The following is an 18,889-nucleotide window of genomic DNA, read 5'->3' on the forward strand; positions in this document are numbered from 1 at the left end:
TTAAAAATTATAAAATTCAAGACAGACATTAAATGGAAACGTTGTCTCTCTACAGCCTCTAGCACTGAAGATTTAAGCTCTAATCCAGTCTGAGTGGCATCCCCAAGAACAAGAAAATGTCCTCTTATTGCCAGAGTCCGGGTTTGGAGCATCCATAGCTGAAGCCTGGGCTGCAAACTAAAAGGGTGTCTAAGGATCAACCATCTTGTAAAGCAGAAACTCTACCTTGGCTACACATGTGGTGTGGAGACACCTTTTTGGGAAGATGCTGTGGAGAACATGACACAGCAAGATGAGTAGGTTTATACCTACCTTCCACCAGCCACAGTGGGATTAGTGTGGCAAAGAAGTCTCCACACTGCACAGCACTGGAGCCTTGGAGTACGGCTTGAGGAACACGGCAAAATTCAGATATAAAGGAAAGCCTGTATTTTATTAGGCCTCACATCTATTCTGAGAGAGGCCAGTAATCTTTAACCAAGCAGGCAGGAGATCACCCACAGGCCCTGCACTGTACTCAGCCACAAATGATTATAAGAAGAATATAATAAGCCTAAACCAGAAGTTACAAGAAATTTTGAAAAATCAAATGTGTAAGCGAAGGCACAAGTAATGTGGAATTATACTGAATCAGGACAAAACATACCAGCCTTCTATCAATTAGGAAATGAATGTTAAAACTGAAAAAAACCCAACAAACCATCAGCCACCAATTTAGTAATGAGTCCCCACCACAGAAACACTGATCGAGCGTATTATCAGTAAGGGTAGATTAACCCGAGTCCCCCACTAACCCAGAAGGAGAAGTCTTTCCCTTTCTGTCTAGCCGTGCTCTCACTCCGTGCCCCCCGTCCCAGGGGACAGCAAGGGACCCCCGCCCCTGGGGCGGCGCAGGAGGCACTGGCCAGAGCAGGAGCCCAGCCACACCGCCTGCAGTCCTGTGGGTAATCACAGCCCAGCACCTTTGTTTTATTAACAAGGGAACCAAAGCCAGGGAGGGTGAGTGGGTTGTGAAAGGCAATGGTATCGCTGGCTCCGAAGCCGGACAAATCATAAGTTCCCTGTCCTGCACCCAACTGCAAAAAGCACGCTTTCGTATTTCATACCACGCATAACATCCAGGCTGGGTGACATAAAGGTTAAAAGTAATTTTGGCTGCTGTAGACCAGCACATAGATTACAAGAGGAATTTTATTATCAGACTTCACTACAGAAGGGCTGCTTTGCAGTCAGGATGCGACAGACAGATTCCAGAGGAAAGCCAATGACATTATGCGACGGCTGCTGCCAGCTATTGACAGTTATTTGCAGAGCGCGGCCGTACTTGGCTATCACCACGTCCACATGGGCTACCGGGGCAAAGCTCCCTCCGCACGTGGTCTGGTGCATGCAAATCACCTTAACAGCGACGCTAATTCTCAGTCGAAAGAAGTCATTGAACTTTTCAACAGTCAATATTTGAAGGAGTTCTCAAATAGCACTCAGAGTAAGCAGATAACCATTTTAAATATAGAGACACTGGAATGGAAGCCCCAAGAGTCCTGGGTGCCAGCGGTGATCTGGATTATTTGCTTGTTGCTAAACACCCCGCAGCATTACTTCCCAGGTTGTTCAGCTCAAGTCTGACGCAAACAGTGGCAGAACAACAAACAAGAACTTGCAGGATTTTGTAAGCATTGAAATAATTCAAAGAATAAGAAACGAATTGGTTCAGGGCTGCTGTTGCTCAGGACTGCATCTTTGGAAGAATGAGAACAGTTTATTGTTTAATTATGTGTAAAACCTAACTGAAAGCTTGACAAGCACTTCTGAATCTCAGCCACAGAAAAGCAACATGAGTATACATAAAGGGAAGATGACTTGTGAGAGCAGATTTAGTTCAAGGATGCTTTTCCCCTCTATTGATACCCAGAAATGATCTGCACCACAGCGTGTCAGTGAGTTCCTCAGGACCCTAACTACAATTCTTTGTGTTTTGTAGTATACACGCCTGTAGAATAGGGGATGAAAAGTCAACATGTGGAAAAACTTGCTACCTCTGACTATTGCAGAGTTTAGAAGGGGACAGAAAAAAATAGCCAAAATAGCTCCAGAGCAACATTAGTTGCACATGGAAGAAAAACTCTCCAGGAGGAAGCCTCCCCCCCTGTAAAAAAGGCATTAAAAACCTGTCTGTAAACTAACGCCTCCAGGCAATAAGCCAGACCGAAGTAAGAATTTAGCAAGGGTTTAAATATATGTACCAGGCACACTTCTAAGAACTTCTACAGCACAGAAAAAGCAATAGCAAGGTGACAGGAAAACAAAGTAAATCCAGGCATACAAATCTAGCTGTAGGCAGCGGACTCATGGCTGCAGCTACAGGCTATCTTGCTGACCGGGGTGGAGGAGATGCAGCAGCAGGGACTGCCCAGCTGCCCCAGTACCCAGCTGGTTTGCAGAACCTGATGTCCAGCCTACAGCCCCAGTTGTGCTCAAGGCGAAGACTAGCTAAGATGCGCTACTCATGCGGTAATCATACCACTAACAGCAGCGTGGGCAAAGTCTTATATAAATAGCTGAGATTATATATAGCAACTCTTATTTAATTAAAATTAGATGCAATTGTGAGAAAGTTCACTGACCATGACTGAGAACTCCTGATCAGAACAAACTGTTCAGCATTGTGCCAGTTTGCAATTATTAGATCTCATGTGATGACAGTACATGTAACATGCTCTGTCCTGGTCTGTTCAGTAAGGGTAAACACCACCTCTTCTAGCTGAAGTTATTATTAGACATACTTTAAAATGCTGTCTTTTGACCAAAGACCACATAGAGAAAAAAAGGTAATTTTAAAGGATGTTTAACATCCTCATTTCTTATTTGCTTTTTTGTTAAATAAGGGTGTTCCATTTTACTTGGCAAGCACCTTGGCATGAAACAGTCATCCCTTTATCTGGCTTATAATTTACGCCTCTTCCATAATTTGTTTTTAAAGACAATTCAGTTGCTAGGTCTGGGCTACACCTGTAACTCTCCTTTTTTCTTGCAGGGATGGGCATGGCTGATGAGTGTGGGACAGAAACCATCTTCCACCCACTAGTAACACCCCGTGAAACCCTGCACTTTCTGCAGACTGCTCTCCCAACGCAGGACTCCTGCAGCTTGCCAAGGGAGAACCCAACTCCACACTCAGAGCATCATCACCTTCTGGCAGTAGATTTCACTTTGCACGGTCCTTATGAAGCACTTTTACTTTCTTTCATCGTCTCCACATAGGGAATTACTTCTACTTAATAAGCCGGACTGCCTAGCTGTACCCCGCAATGATCCGTGGATGGAGCCTGTTATGAGAGCAGGGTTTTCACCAAAGCAGCCAGCAGTGCCTGTACAGCGTTGCTCCCCTACCACAAGTACAAGTCAAAGGCAGTGAAGTACCGCACTGGATTTAGGCTCAACACTTACTCTCCCCTTCCTTTTTGAGCATAAAATGTTCCATTTCTACCAGGCTTCTTAAGGACTGTCGAGTTTCACTGGTGTTCTTAAAAAAAAAAAAAAAAAAGACAACTTCCTTTGCATAAGATGTTTTGAAGCTGAATTTTGTTTCCAGTTTCTAAGCACTTCCCACTCACTGCTTTCATCCAATCTCATAAAAAATCTACCACACCACTTCAAAATAGTCCCTCGCCTAGGAGAGGACAACCAGCCATTTCCTTCTCCCTACAGCCCCATACATAGAAATTGATGTGGCTACATAAACATTCACATACCATGCCCAAGGCCATACACTGTGTCCCATCTCCCCAGGTGACCATATTCTGCCATGTTGAAGGGGCAGCTCCTTGTTTTAAGTGAGTTGCAGCTGTGCCACCTGCCAGAGGAGCTGGGGAGGAGGGACGGAAAAATTTGGAGGAACTAAGACACTGCCATGGAAAAAGTTGTAGGAGTTTGCCAAAAGATGTAGCTTCATTGTACGGCTAATTGGCTCCCTCAGGAATGGTTCTGACTGGAGGAACTGGAAGAGAAATACATACTGTTCTTAGGGCTTGCTGCAACAGAGACCCGATCTGCTCATTCTGAAACGTCCCATAGGAGTTACCTGGTCCTGCTCCTGAAATCCCCTTGCGAAAGTGCTCCAGACAGGCTCTTGGCTGAGGGACCCGCACGATTAGGTTGTCACTCCAGGTTGTCAGCGACACGAAGTTGCTCACACGCACTCGCAGTTTTTCCACTTTAACACTATTCTGTCTAAAAAGTTGATAAAACAGCAATGCTCACTTAAACTCTGGAATTCAATTTATTTTCAACAAAAATGGTTATTGACACTACTGTACGCTTATGCTTTCATAGCCATACCATTACACAAGATTTTCTTCAATACAGGCCGTAGGTACTGGGACAGAAGTGTACTTCTGGAGTCTCCTTCCAGGGTGCTGCATCCCCAGCAGCAGCACTTCCAGGGTACGCTGCAAGACAGTTTCTCATGCTTCCTTGAGCACCTTTTATTAGGGAGTGCAGGCAAGCAGGCCTGCCTGTGCAATACAGCCAGCTGCATTACAGTAGCACCTCTTCATCTTTCATTGTACAAAGCATCAAAAAACAACAGTCATTTTTGCTGGCCATGTTTTTATTTGTTTTTCCTTTTAAACAGGGGAGCCAATGATACATCCAGTATTTCAAAAAATCAGAAGGTAAAACAAATTTTCAGAAGACCGAGATGCTACATGCTATATTTAACCTAATTTTATTCATGCTTGCTTTTGAGGGGGGTTGGGAGTGGGACAGGAATCATTCAGTAAAAACATACAGTAAAACCAAAATGTCTCACCATATAGAACTTTAACCTACAGTAATGTTGTACCTTAATTATTTCCATGCACACAACTAACATTACAAAATTTTTAAAAATGAACACAATTAAGACTTCTAGGAGCATTTGATAATAAAGCAATTCCTAATTTCTTTTGTAGAGATCAAGCACCTCCAATTACAAATTCCTATACACAGTGAGTGCTTTACTTGAAATGAAAACTAAATAATAAAAATAAAAACTGTATTGGATAGCCTCAGAATAAGCCGATGTTAATATATATCCAGCTATGTAGGCAATAAAACCATAGTGCTAAACAAAAACTTTTATCCGAAAAGTAACTCAAAAATTAAGTTGACTTTCTATAATTACAGAAATATACTTATTTGCTAAAATAAATAAAAGTGCTGCATATTAACACTTCACTATAAAGAATGCATACCAGAACATTTATAAATATTGAATGATTTTCAATAAGAATAGCTACTACAATAATGCTGGCTAAATAGAAGTGCATAATGAGAAGCACTATGGGTGGTTAATGTTTTGCCACATACTGCTGTTACCTTGAGGTAGATAACACATGCGTACCAAATTCTGCATTCATTTCAGTTGCTGCTGGTATCATGTGTCTAAGAAATGTGTACAGTATGAAAAACTCTAAAATATGCATGAATGAAAAAATGTTTTGGGAAAAATAGATATTCATGCAATTATGTACAGTCTCACTGTGTAAATTTCAAGGCAAGGTTCTTTTTCTGCAAAACATGGACACTGTTTTACTGAGAGAATGTTTTTTTACTTGGTTTAGTGCATTTTTTTTACCTCCTGCATTTTGCTCTATTCTTTAATTTTGTGTGCAAACGACATGCCAGTTTAAAAACAAAACTAACTCATGTATAGAAAGTAATTCTGGATTGTAAAAACAATGGTAAACAGAAAACTAATGAAATCCATACCAAAATTACACCGTCTGATTCAAGTAAAAAAATTACTTACACTAGTAATAAAAAAAGACAAACACATCTCATGAATATAAAAGAAATGTCTGCTGAGTGTTTTAATTTAGATGTTTCAGAATGCTGCTGTACGTTTTGTGGGGAATTTGGGGAGATGATTTCATAGCAGAAGGCGTTAACGTGGCCTGTATCGATTTCAGTGGCGAACCAACAGGGCTGTGAAACTGAGGAATACCTATAGCCTCAAGCTGCTTGTTGAAGAGGAGTTCTCCACTGTTACTGAGAAAGCTCTCTTCTCTCTCCTTCTCCCCAAGCTTCCCCTCTTCTACTGGCTCAGGTTCTAGCATTTCAGCATCTTCTTTCTTACTGAAAAATTTGTCCAAATAACTGGTGTAAGTATTTTCTTTTTCAACTTGTTCATCTTTCCTTACTTCGCAACAAAACTGGTCTATGAGGAAGCACTCCGCCCCACTACTTACAAACTGACTGTCCCAAGAAGTTTGGTACAGAGCTTCTAACTGTGCCAAATTAGCCATTCCTTTCTCCTGCTTCTCTCTGCTTACTGACTTCGATATTAACCCTTTCAACTCTATTTGAGACACTGAGCTATTCAAGTCATTTAATTTATCAACATCAGTAGACTCGTGTTGTAAACTAAGCTGAATGGTTTCTGCTATAAATGAATCAAAGTCAAACCCTTGATTCTTCTCCCTTTCTTTTTCAACAAGTTGCTGTGATGCTTCCTCAAGTGCTATCTGAGCTTTCACCAACCCATTCTTTTCACATTTAGACTTGCCTTTCTTATCAGACTTTTCTTTGCTCTGCTCCTTCCAGTTCGAAAGATCTATAATAAGCTTGGGCTCATAGTAATGGTTAACTTCACTGTCTCGCCAAACTAAATTATCTAGGTATGAAGATGACCTCATTTTGTAATTACAAGTGTGACTACATTCCAGATCACAATACTTGTTTTCATGGTGATCTGAATACTGCCAGCAAGGTTCAGTAGAGAAGTGGGTGTCAAAGGCAGGATCCTCCAGATACTTTTCACGATCTCCATCCAAATATTTGCGAGGATCTACTTGCACTTCTTCCTCATCAGTAACATCAGAAAGAGCCCTTGGATCACGCTGAACTTCATCAGCTTCATAGTTATTATGAATAGGCCAGTCATGGTCTGAAAACTGACTTTCATGGTATCTGTAAAACAATTTCTTAAGTGTTAGCAGCTAAAAAACAGTCTTCTAGCTCCCAAGACAGAGACAATTAAGTTTAGAACTTCCCTTACAGAAAATGACAATTCAACACAGATAAAGTTTTTCCTCAATCCAATCGGGTACCTCTTCCAGGTTTTTAATTTAATCTGGCATAAAGTAATTCTCACATGCACATCTGAAAGATTTAAGTCCAGAATTATGTACAATAGCTCACTCCATTTACAGAACTCTTCCTTAAAGTGTGTTTAACTGACTTTAAATAACTACTGTAAATCTCTTTATTATTATATGAGCCAAGCATCGGACAAGACAATCATACTTAAAACTCTCTTCATCTAAAGTTTATTTTTTAGATAAATGTTTTGGGGAAAAAAGTAATGGCGATATTAACTTTAGATTCTAGAGTCCTGAGTGTATCTCAGGAATGCATCAGCATATCCAAGTCAGTCTAATGAATTATAAACCTGGTGACAATGCACTGCCTATAAAGGGAAAAGTTTATTCTCAGGTCAACTTAAGAAGAAGAAACAAACAGAACATGAAATGATACCCATGAAGCAACATTACTTAAACACACAACCATTCAGTTATGTTACATGCCACAGTAAGTGATAAATTTACCTTTCCCAATTATAAATATGGCTGTGACTTTCATCCATCAGCAGAATATCATCAACCTCGTCTTCAATGTGAAAAGGATGACTTGAAATAGGCTCATCCGTTGGAAAGGAATAAATGCTCATATAAGGATGGGACAAAGCTTCTTCTGCTGTCAATCGATCCATGGGACTAAATGTCAAAATTTGCTCCAGGAAGTCCAGCGCTATGGTGAAAAAGTTATCATTGAATAGGAGAAAAATGACATTTCAGACATCTAGAATTTAAGATTAAGGTGCAGTGCTTTGCTCTAGAGGTATGCATTTGCTTAAAAGTAGTCACCTGTGAAGTATCAGCTACTGACAGTATACTGCTAAATATGCATTCTGTAGCCATAGGAAAGCTAGAAGCGTAGAGGTCAAATCTAAGATCAACAATAATTTAACTTAAAGCAGGAAAAAAATACTAAGAGACAGAATGCGTCAAGCTGGATCAGTATCCACCAAGAGCTATCAGGAAACATTGTCAGTTTGCTTTGGGGACTGTCTTTTTAAAAGATTTGAAAGACAGTTGTTTTATATTGACTCCATTCCAATGTTCCCTTATATTTAGAAGGCCAGTGTCTCAAAATAGAGCAATTCAATCAGTCTTCCAGTGCAAACAGGTCCAGCAGAGATTCACAATTCTACTCCAAAGATGACCAAGTAGCTATCATGTAAGCGCATTTTTTTTTTTATTACAGCAGGAGACAATCCTCCTTCAGAGAATGCACAGATTCTTCTAACTGAAACTTGCTTTTAACAATCACACACATGCACTGTAAAGTTGTTCACTATTTTATGATTTTGAAATACAGGAAGTATTTTTTTCTGAATTACTTACCTTCAGGACTGATGCCTGGAAGCAACTGAGTTAAAGGTTTGTGTGGCTCAGTCATATCGTTTCTAATGTAAACTGGAATTACACTGAGAAGCTCCTGACGGTCCTCCTCATGTACAACAGGAATTGATTCTAGAATCAACTGCATCTGTTCAAGTTCATGTGCACCTAAGCACCAAGAGAAAATACAAGCTGCCATTTCAACTTCAAACACTTCTGATCCCTGTATGCAAAAGGCATGTCAAAATTTTGCGTTCTGAGCAGTTATTTTCAGTAGACTATTATCTCCTACAACAGAGGAAAGGCTGAAGTTCTAAATTTGAATGATAATAAATCTGAAGAGCTTTCAAAAATGCTGTAGCACATGAAGAATTACAGAGCTGCTACACACAGATAAAGCAAACTAACCTTAACTTTTGCAAGGACGTTTTCACCATGGATGAGGTACTCTACAGCAACACTCTATATACTATATACTGCAATCCTCCCCTTTCAGCTGATCCACCTAATGAATTCAATATTTGACCTCACTTTGAATTGTATGTTCCTTATTAATAAAAACAGTAGTGATTTAGCTCAGCAAGAGATCTTACAGGGCATAGCCATTGTTACTAATATTCTACTCTGAAACCCTGTATTACTGTCAGGTGCAAGACAAAAATCACCTGTCAGTTAAGCAGCATAATCTTGTTTAGAAAAAAGTACTGTATTATGATTGAAATTATAGTACACTTTTAGCACTATCTGAAGTTTCCTTGGATAAAGAACTATAAGGGCCTATACAGCAGGTAAATTTTGAATAATGAATGGCATCTGTATTCAGTACTGGTGTTAAAGCTGGAGTACCCAGAAAGACAGCTTGTCTACCTCAATTTATTGTTCAGCTCCAAGAAGCATGTAGCATCCTAGAGATTCAACTAGCAGAAGAAACTATATAGGATTATTTGCATGCCAGTGTTTCACCAAGCAGCTCTGGGCAGTCATCAGCGATACTGACACACGTGACATTAAATACAAAAATAAGTGGGGCCAGAAAGATTGTACCATCTCAAAATCTATGCGCTATCCAGTTTCCACGACAGTCTGCACTGGACATCCTACCACACATCTGCCAGATGACTTAAAGAAAAGCTGAGGCAAAGTCACTACAGAAAATCTGGCCAAGACCTACATTCCCCAAGTCCATCAGTCTTGCCTCATGTTAACTTATTTGCTGGATTGAAAAAGCTGTTTTGTCCTCCTGCTTCAGACTGTTACAAATTACCTAATATAATCTATCAAATGTTATACTGTCTGTAATTTGCGGGAAAACAGATTCTACTGTATCATTATTTCATGTCCTATCCATCCTAAAATTAATCAGCTTTCTTTCCACTATAAATGAAATGAGCATTTTAAAATATTTATTTAGAAGAAAGAATTACAGAAGTTGTTTGGAACAGCTATTGAATCCCTCTGCCTCAACTTCCCTTCCCTCCCTCATCCCAGGTATTCTGCAGTTTTAATCTGCATTCTTCCTTCCCATTCCTGTCAGCTTTCCAGACAGCAGGATTCCTAAGGGTTGGTTCAGAAGTAGACAGGAAGTTGCAAATTAACCAAATCAAGCCCTCCAAACAACTTTGCAAGAGAATTTTGTTCAGAGTCTCAGGACAGGCTAACTATCGTATCTCCAACTGTCTTCTCTTTCCAAGTGCATGACGTTAAGAAGTCCACTCTTTAGATCAGAAAACTATGGCAGTGCTAAATTCTCAGAGGGACACATCCACATCTAAAAACATTTTTCTAGATATCTATACAATGCAATTAGGGCACATAAACGAGCTTACAAACTTAGGATTTTGGTTACTAAGACTGAGTTTAAAAAAAAAATCTAACTCACTACACAGATATTAGACCAATAAAAACTTCTAGCAAATACCAATGCTACTCAAAAAAAAAAGCTAAAATGCTAGCAGTTGCAATCAATCTATGCTGAATGCTGAAATCCACAGACTTTCTCCCACTATTTCACTGTTTTCCAGTAGAAGTGCTTGATGCAATGGAAACCTAATAAATCTCTTCGTCAGCTGAGCATTTAATACACTGGGGACGTTACTCCAATAGCAACTAACTCAAAGAGTTAGCAACTCACTGCAAGTTAAGAAAAGCCTCTTTGCATATTAATCGCTGATTTTTGTAAAATAATAATTTCAAGGTGACAGTACTCTATTAATAGTACTTAATGGGAAAAAGCTCTCAATTTCATTACCTTGACGTACAAAGCTAAGAATTACTGCAGAAGTGTGCTTTTAGTCCACATGTATCTAAAGGAGTGTGAACTTCGAAATGCAAGCTCAGTTCTTAGAGGTTTTATCTGTATCACCCCAGTAATTTAGACCAACAGGAGCAAATCCAAGAGTGAGCCTGGATGAGACAGCTGCTGCTGAGGCCCCAGGGTGCACACAAAATAAGCATTTCAGGGGTTTACTCTACACTAGCTCATCTGCATCCATCGACTGAATGCCTATCAGCAGGTGGAGCACATTGGGTGATCTCCTACAGTGCAAATGGCAGTTTCATTTTATCTAAAGAGACTCCAGTTTGTGCACTGAGCTAAACCAGCAATGCGGTACAGGATGGTCATCAAGAGATTTGCTTCAAAAATTTGCTCCTGATCCTAACCAAAGCACTAATGCAGATGCACCCAATGAGACCAGAGCATTGCTTCCTATCTTACCAGAAATATCTGGAGGTTACACATTTCCTTGAGATGCCACACTAAATTTTAAATCTGAAGAGTCCTCCCTATAGCACTGAAACAAAGGTCAGGTCAAAACAGTCTGTAGATGACAAAAAAATTGGGAATGGGGAAAAAAGGGCTACTTTTTCATAATTTAAAATATAAAGAAGCGAGAAGTAATTAGGTTCACTACATTAAAAAAAAAATCTGTATGAATATGATACTCAGGGCATTCATAATCCTCAAATACTCCCTGGATACATCAATTCACTAAAATACATGTATTTGGAACACTTCTTAGGCATCCAATAAATTTAGTTTAACCTAATTACAGACAGATTTACCATATACGTGAATACTAAATTAAACTGTGATATTTATCTAAATACACATCAGTATGAGTAACAAAAATTGAAACGTCTTCTGCTTTACGAACACATCATTTTATAGTTTGCTTATATAGTTGCATAATAATATAGCATATCCTGATAATCAATGACCATTGATATTAGCCATGAGAATCAACTTTTCGTTAGGAAGATAATTAAGCAGAACCACTCCTTTTAGGAATAGACACACACATTTTTATTCACCCACCTGCAAAGAGGGTTTTCCCAGTCAGCATTTCAGCAAAGATGCAACCTGCAGCCCACATGTCAATGGCTTTAGTGTAGTTGTTAGGAGAAAGCAAAAGACGGGGCGATCTGTACCATTTAGTAACCAATCCTTCAGAAAGATGGCCCTAATGAAATTAATTAAAAAAAAAGAAAAAAGCTTACTTAGATTTTTAAGAGGTACTTTTTAAAATTACTTATTTCTTATTTTTTAATGCACTACTACAAGACTTTTTGGTCTCAAGGTCCCAGGGATAGTACCATGTGCCCTCTACCACACCCTTCTACTTTTTAAAATAGAGCAGCAGTATCTTTATGAGTGAACAGCAACAATATAGAAGTATGACACTATTTATTAGTCAAATGAGGTACTACAGCAGAACTTTCTTATTCCCAGATGCCAAATAAATGCAGAGATAATAATGAACTCTCTTGGGAAATATCATCTAAACCAGGAAGGCAGTATCTCTAAATCAATCCCAGGAAATAGCCACATTTGCACACTATGAATGCATCACTTATAAACTTATCTAAGGCTTCTATAGTTATGCCTCTAAATGTTGCTCTTAATCTCAGGTTCTGTATTCACTGTTAAAAATCTGCTTTTCTGAACACATCTAGTGAAAAAAAAAAAGTTTTATTTTATGCTTGCAGTAGTCCTATCTGAGACAAAACATGTCATCCACAGATCTGTTTTACTCTATTTGCAAGCATTCCAGTTCTACTGTATGATCCCCAACATGATATCCCACCTGCTAATGAGGCCCTCCACAGACTATCTACCTCTGTGAAAGGCAGAAAGATGCTATTTTAAGAAGGCACGGTTGTTAGTGTATGACTTAAATATTTCCACTCTTCACATACCTTGTGGGAATAATGAGGATCCATGATTCGTGCAAGACCGAAGTCACCAATCTTCAGCACCAAGTCTTCAGTATTAATGAAAAGATTAGCTGGTTTGAGATCTCTATGCAGAACATTTGCAGAGTGAATATACTTGAGCCCACGTAGCAGCTGGTACATGAAAAGTCTGGCATGATCTTCCAGTAAAGGGCCCTGCTCTAGCAGATTAGCCAGATCTGTCTCCATGTATTCCTGGACAATGTAAACACAGTTCAATTCTGTAAGGGAGCCCACGTCATCTGTTAACTGGCTTCCACTAGGACCAAGAATTTCAAATACTTTGACAATGTTATCGTGGTCAAGTCTTCTAATAATTTTGATCTCACGTAGAGCATGTTTAACACTCTGGGGATCTGTAAGGACAATTTTCTTGACAGCCACTCTTTTGTCACAGTCATTATCGACAGCAGAAAAAACTAAGCCATTTCCACCACAGCCCAGTGGTTTTAAGTCCATATACCGAGAGCCCAGATCAAAACCATGAATGTTCATGAGACTTTCAAATTTTTCTGCCATTTTTAAATTCTTTACGTTTCTTTTTCCTCAAACTACTAAGCTTCTGTAAACACGCGGAGACACTTCCACTGGTATTTGAAGGAAAGGTCTTATAGAAAGGGAGAAGAAACACTTGGCTTTGACTGCAAGATGGTTTCTTGACACTCTCATTTCATTATGAGCCAGCCAGGCCTGTTGTGTCCCCTTGAATTTAGAGCCCGTAAGCTCTAGAACTCAAACTGAGCATAAGATAGAAAGATTGCAGCATTCATAGTTCAAGAAAGGTGCAGCATTTCTGCAGACATTAAAGAAAATACTCACAAGAAACTCAAACGGAATGAAATGACATACTATGCACTCAGCTCTACTGTGCTAAACTGGTTAACATTTAACAAAAATGTGAATAAATATGCACATAATAGGCTTCTATTAACATCCTCCTCCTCACAGTGCAGATACATTCAGTGTTGGACTGGTCCTGAGCAGCGTCATTCTATGGTGCTGGTAAGCACTACTTTTTTTTTCCTTCTTCCTCCTTTTTCTCTCCTTTGTTTACAGTCTAGTTAAATGGGAAACTGGCAGCTCTTGATTTACAAAAGATGCCTTCTGTTAATGATCAGGTGGCTCCAGCTCACCACAATCACAATCAAAGCTACCATCCATTTTACTCCGTGACAACCTGAAAAGGAGAGAAAAATACATCAGTATTCCGGCACATACAGAAGACTTCCTCCTCACCCAACTCCTTAAGTTGTCCTAAATATATTACTTATTTTGTGTCCAGTTACAAAATAAGAAACCATCACAAAAGCTAAACTAACCAGAAATGACACATACTTTTCATACTGACAATAATCACCAACCACCATTTCTAAATATATATTGTGAAAGTTTTAGATATAACCTGCTGAGAATATAAGGCATGCAATGAAAAATCCCACTGAATCTTTATAAAGAAGGGAATATCACAGAAAACTTGGTAATTCTCCAATACAGCTATTAAGGGACAAGTCAGAAACAATAATATCCTGCACCTCAGTCATTAAATTTTGGAATAATTCCTTCCTCTAAACTTTTACTCAAAGACAAAATCAGGGTTTTAACTATTTTACCATAATACAACTGGGCACCGTTCACATGAAAAGCGTGAGGTTTGTGCACTCCCGGTAGTTACTGACTTTCCAGAATATACAGCACACATCCAATGCCACTTATAAAGCTTAAATCCTTGTGATTTTGGATAAAACACCTCAAATCATAATTTTGCTTCTATAGATTCATTGTTACAGGAATCATAAGGGTAATTCCTACATATTAGACAAATATTATTACTTTATCAATTACTTCTATACTTACCCAACCTAGATTACAGAGAAAAACTAACAGCGAGTACATTTTACACAGTAACTGATATATTCGATAACCGTTTCCCCTAACATATGGGCACTTTCAGACATCATTTATTTTTAATAGTCTAATGAATGCAACTACTATTTATGAAAACAAAAGTGGTAATTTTCTCAGTAAGCTTCCCTGTCTGCAGCAGCAGAATGTAGTCATAAAGACCATATGTTGCATTTTTGCACAACATCCTTATTTCTTTTAAAAGCTCAAAGATGCCACAAAGAGAAGAGTCAAAGGTGCACCTTACACAGTGTGGTAAGGTATGGGCGATTCCATTACAAGTCACCTGTATGTTCTTCACCAACAACTATAGGTCACATCAAACCATTAAATGTCTTCTCTTCTGTCTTAGGTTAACACATTTCAGCTCTTCACCCAGCTCTCTCAATAAATGTAAAGTTCTCTAAACTATCCCAACACTTTAAAAATTAATTGTATGAGTGTTCCCTTAAAACTGCGCTAGCACTTAAGTGGGACAACGGGACCAAGCAAAACAAGTCTCCCCACTCCTAACAGGGCAGCAAGAGCAGCTGACAAATTATTAACATATTCTAAATAATGGCCTCAATTCACTAAAGCAATCAGAATTGCATGCAGAGGAAAAACAACAACAAAAAAAAGCACACTGGCAAACAGAAACAAGACTGCTTCAACACATTTAAACACTACCATTCCTTAGGCTCAAGCCTGACTGTCACCAGGAACACAGCCCCAGTGCCTTGGCTTGCTCACTCCTGCCACACACCACCTGCCTCCAGGTATTTGCACAGCCGTGTGACAAACACAGGAAAGAAGAAGGAAACACATGCTATCCTCTGCTGGCTTTTTTTTTTTTTAAAGATAGATCACTAAATGTAGTACTTCTAAACTAAAAAGCGTTGAGCTGCCCTCCACTGATGTGGTGTAATACCCTGCCAGAAGGGTGATCTTCAGAGCTTTCTTTACTCAGCACGTACAACCATTGCCTTGAGATTCCTTTCTTCTCATACTGTCAAGAGTCCTAATTTTAGACAGTGTTTTACAGGGGTTATTATAACCTTATTACAAACATAATGAGGTAACACTGTTACTTTTCCCAAAACTATCTTGAATTTATATCCGCATTAAGACATCAGCATGAGAACCCTTCTTATAATACCCGTTTACTTAAAGAACAAATATTAAATTTATCCTAGAGTTAATCAGGATAGCATCGGTGACTGTCCAACTCTTTGCTCACAATTATAAAAACCAGAAGTCTAGCCTTTTGATTTTTAACTTTTTTTTAAGACCTAAAAATATTTTTTCATTCACATGCACCATTTTCAGGCTCACGCATTCTGAGCTGCTGCCTGTAAAAAACCCCAGACCATTTTCCTTTCATTCCCCACCCCCCAAAAAAATTGTTATGGAAATTCATTTTTGTAGCTTATACTAACACTTTAAATTTCATGTTAACTCAAGGTCCAAGGCCTCTATTCAAATACCATGCAATAAGCTGTATTTTATATCCTTGGGACCACCTAAAACCAGTTTTATTCTTCCCCGTAATTAGGCCTATTGTTTCACATTGCTGATGTCTTCAATATGCAGCCATACAGAATTGGTTTGCACCAGCTGGGTGACACATCTGGAACCTCTCTTTTAGCTAGTTCCATTAAACAGCACAGGATCAGATTCAAAAAGATGCCCATCAGTCGCAAGGAGTAAGATCTGCCAATCTCTTCACTGTAATTCAGATCCTACCCCTTACCACCATGACTAAACGAAGGTAGCAGTGGTACTATAACATGAGTAGTTATGACATTACTGCTTCAAGGAGAAAGGGAGTTATGGCCCACTTGCTTACTGAAGTAGCAGTCCTAAAATTTTCATTCTTTATCCCTGAAATGATGCATTTTTAATCATTAGCTTATACTACATCCTTCCCGTAGGTGACCACTAATTGCAACATTTTCAGAAGGTAGGTAATGATTTTCAGAATCAGAGTGATTTAGCTAAGAAAACAGATGTTGACAACATAAGGAACCCATTGCAGCCTTCAATTTGACCTGATCCCGCTACAAACTTCCTATGTAACTACGAGCAAATGACTTAATCGCAAAGCCACAAAAAGCAGGGCCCAGCTATCATTCAAAACAGGATCTAGTCCTAGGAAGCTGACCAGGAGGCAGCCTATCTACCAGATACAGTACCTCACACGAGTATGGTGAGGACAATTAGAAATTGTCCTAGCAAAAATGGCCCACTATTAAAACAAATGAAATTAAGACTCAGTAATTCAGAGTGATCTTTCGTTTACTGCCACTGAAAATTCTACTTTGGAAGTGTAACAGGTGACAATGCTGTAGCAGGTTCATACATCCTTGTCTAAACAAAAAAATACGCTTCTAAACTAACCCCACGCATTAACTAATTTCACATTAAAGATGTACTTCTTTCACTATGCCAGTTCTTTCACCTAGCGCAGCCCTTGCTCACATGCTACAGCCCCTTCGCTGCCATCCCCCGTGAGCTGGCCCCTCTACCAGGGCTGCAGCCCCCAGAGCATCGCTCACGCCAGGGGAGCACCTGAACTAGTTTCCCCATCCACGAGTTAATAGCAAACAGGCATTTAAGACAAATAGTCCTGTGGACCAGAAACAGATAGGAGGGGTGGAAAACAAAAAGTTAGCCCCAAACTTTTTTTCACTCTAAGATAATAATTACTTAAAGGGTAATCAACTAGAAGAAATCAAGGCTTTTCTCAAGCCAAAATGAGCTCCAAGTAACAAGTTTTCTTCTTTGCATTTTATAGTGATTTTTAACTTTGGGAAATAATGAGGTGGGTTTTTTAAAACACTAATACTTACAAAGAGTGATGCCAACACCCATTAAGTTTATACATTTTCAGTTTCAATGAAAGTCACAACCATCAGTCCAACCCCTGTCTTGAAAGTACACACTAAACAAATATGACAAATACCTCTTCAGTTGTGTAACATGCTCTAACCACCTGAAATACATGATGGACTATTATATAAAAAAGGAGGGTTTATCACCCCAATTTGTGCCAAATAGGCTATTCACCCAGGCACTAATGTTTTCATTTAGGCTGTCACCTTTCCAAGACTACCGTTTTTTTTAAGCGGTACTTTTATTCCTTCCTCCCACAAAGTTTAAAGAGGGAAACACAAAGATACTAGTTTCCTAAGTGGTTTACAACTACGCTTTTAAAACAGATCGGTTCTTGGGAGAGGGCAACAGAAGTGACCCACAGAAGGGCTGTCGTCTTTGTAATTATTCCTAGTGCTGGCAGACATCACCACACATGACCAGCTTCATGCATTATGCAAGCAGCCCCTTCAATTCGTGCTCAACTTCTGCACGTGGATTTACCACAGTTTTCAGGAAACAGGATGTACGCTGAAACACAGTCAAGTATGAGACATTTACTTTTTCAGAAATACAAATAAGACAGAAAGATACCAGGTAATTTGATTATGCAGACCACATAATGATCAAATCATTACTCACAAGAGAAAGACCAAGAATGACTAATGACATATTATACAACCTGCTAAGTACTATCCCTTTGACTATAAAAATACGGGGCACAGAAGTATTTTTTTTAGATCAGCCACGTTGCAGTCAGTAGGCAGAGTGAGTCATCGTCCAACTCACGAAACTGCCGCTTTTCTAAAGCCTCCTACTTGCTCCCCACACTGTTTAGGGAACTCTGTGCTGGCAGTTAGCGAATGTTACTATTAGTTTATAAATCTTCTGAAGGATCTGTAAAAGCACACAAAAATCCACTGCGTTTTTCTGTATCATAAATAAAAATGGTTCAGTCCTCCCTTCAGATAATTCAATGAAAACTCGCCACTGAAGAAGCCTACCATCAGCTAACCACAGCCTCTGCACCTCGGCAGCTCTGCTACCGTCTGCTGTTCCACTGAACAGTTAACCAGTCAAGAGTGAATTAAAGATAACGACTGCTCAAGCAAGGACTGAGCCTGTGCGAGAGGTTGAAGTGAAAGTTCCCATTTTAGCTTTACAGCACACATTTTCTGAACCCGATTACCAAACTAAAATATACCTCTATTTTAAGCTACCACTTTCTGCAACTTGTAACTGGTTTATAAACACATCACGCTATCACAATGTTAATTTTATACACACACACATATATATTCATATATATATTAAAAAAAAAAAAAAAAGCTTGTTGACAACAGCGCTTTTATCAACATTTGCACCGGCCGTATGACAACACACCAACCACCGTTTCTTTTTCCATGACACAATTAACTTAACCATTGTCAGGCTGATCCAAAATGGCACTGAATTAG

The 18,889-nt window shown here is 39.2% G+C and overlaps 1 protein-coding gene across 1 annotated transcript; it reads right to left on the reverse strand.

Annotated features, from left to right (window-relative positions):
- Positions 1 to 4,591: 4,591 nt before the first annotated feature.
- Positions 4,592 to 13,858, reverse strand: MAPK6 (mitogen-activated protein kinase 6). Its single transcript, XM_009582995.1, has 5 exons — positions 12,642 to 13,858; positions 11,761 to 11,905; positions 8,448 to 8,612; positions 7,590 to 7,791; positions 4,592 to 6,951 (listed from the first exon to the last, which is right to left on the reverse strand). The coding sequence occupies exons 1-5, from the start codon at positions 13,194 to 13,196 to the stop codon at positions 5,853 to 5,855; spliced, it is 2,166 nt and encodes a 721-aa protein (XP_009581290.1). The 5' UTR covers positions 13,197 to 13,858; the 3' UTR covers positions 4,592 to 5,852.
- Positions 13,859 to 18,889: the final 5,031 nt, after the last annotated feature.

Source organism: Fulmarus glacialis, unplaced genomic scaffold, assembly GCF_000690835.1.
Source record: "Fulmarus glacialis isolate BGI_N327 unplaced genomic scaffold, ASM69083v1 scaffold38538, whole genome shotgun sequence".
Classification (NCBI taxonomy): domain Eukaryota; kingdom Metazoa; phylum Chordata; class Aves; order Procellariiformes; family Procellariidae; genus Fulmarus; species Fulmarus glacialis.

What these genes read in the sequence shown, in the direction of transcription:
- MAPK6 (XM_009582995.1), bottom strand. Translation starts at nt 13,196, where the DNA reads ATGGCAGAAAAATTTGAAAGTCTCATGAACATTCATGGTTTTGATCTG. An exon ending in TCCAGGCATCAGTCCTGAAG is followed by an intron (nt 7,792 to 8,447) that starts GTAAGTAATTCA and finishes TTTTCACCATAG; the next exon opens with CGCTGGACTTCCTGGAGCAA. An exon ending in CATATTTATAATTGGGAAAG is followed by an intron (nt 6,952 to 7,589) that starts GTAAATTTATCA and finishes ATTGTTTTACAG; the next exon opens with ATACCATGAAAGTCAGTTTT.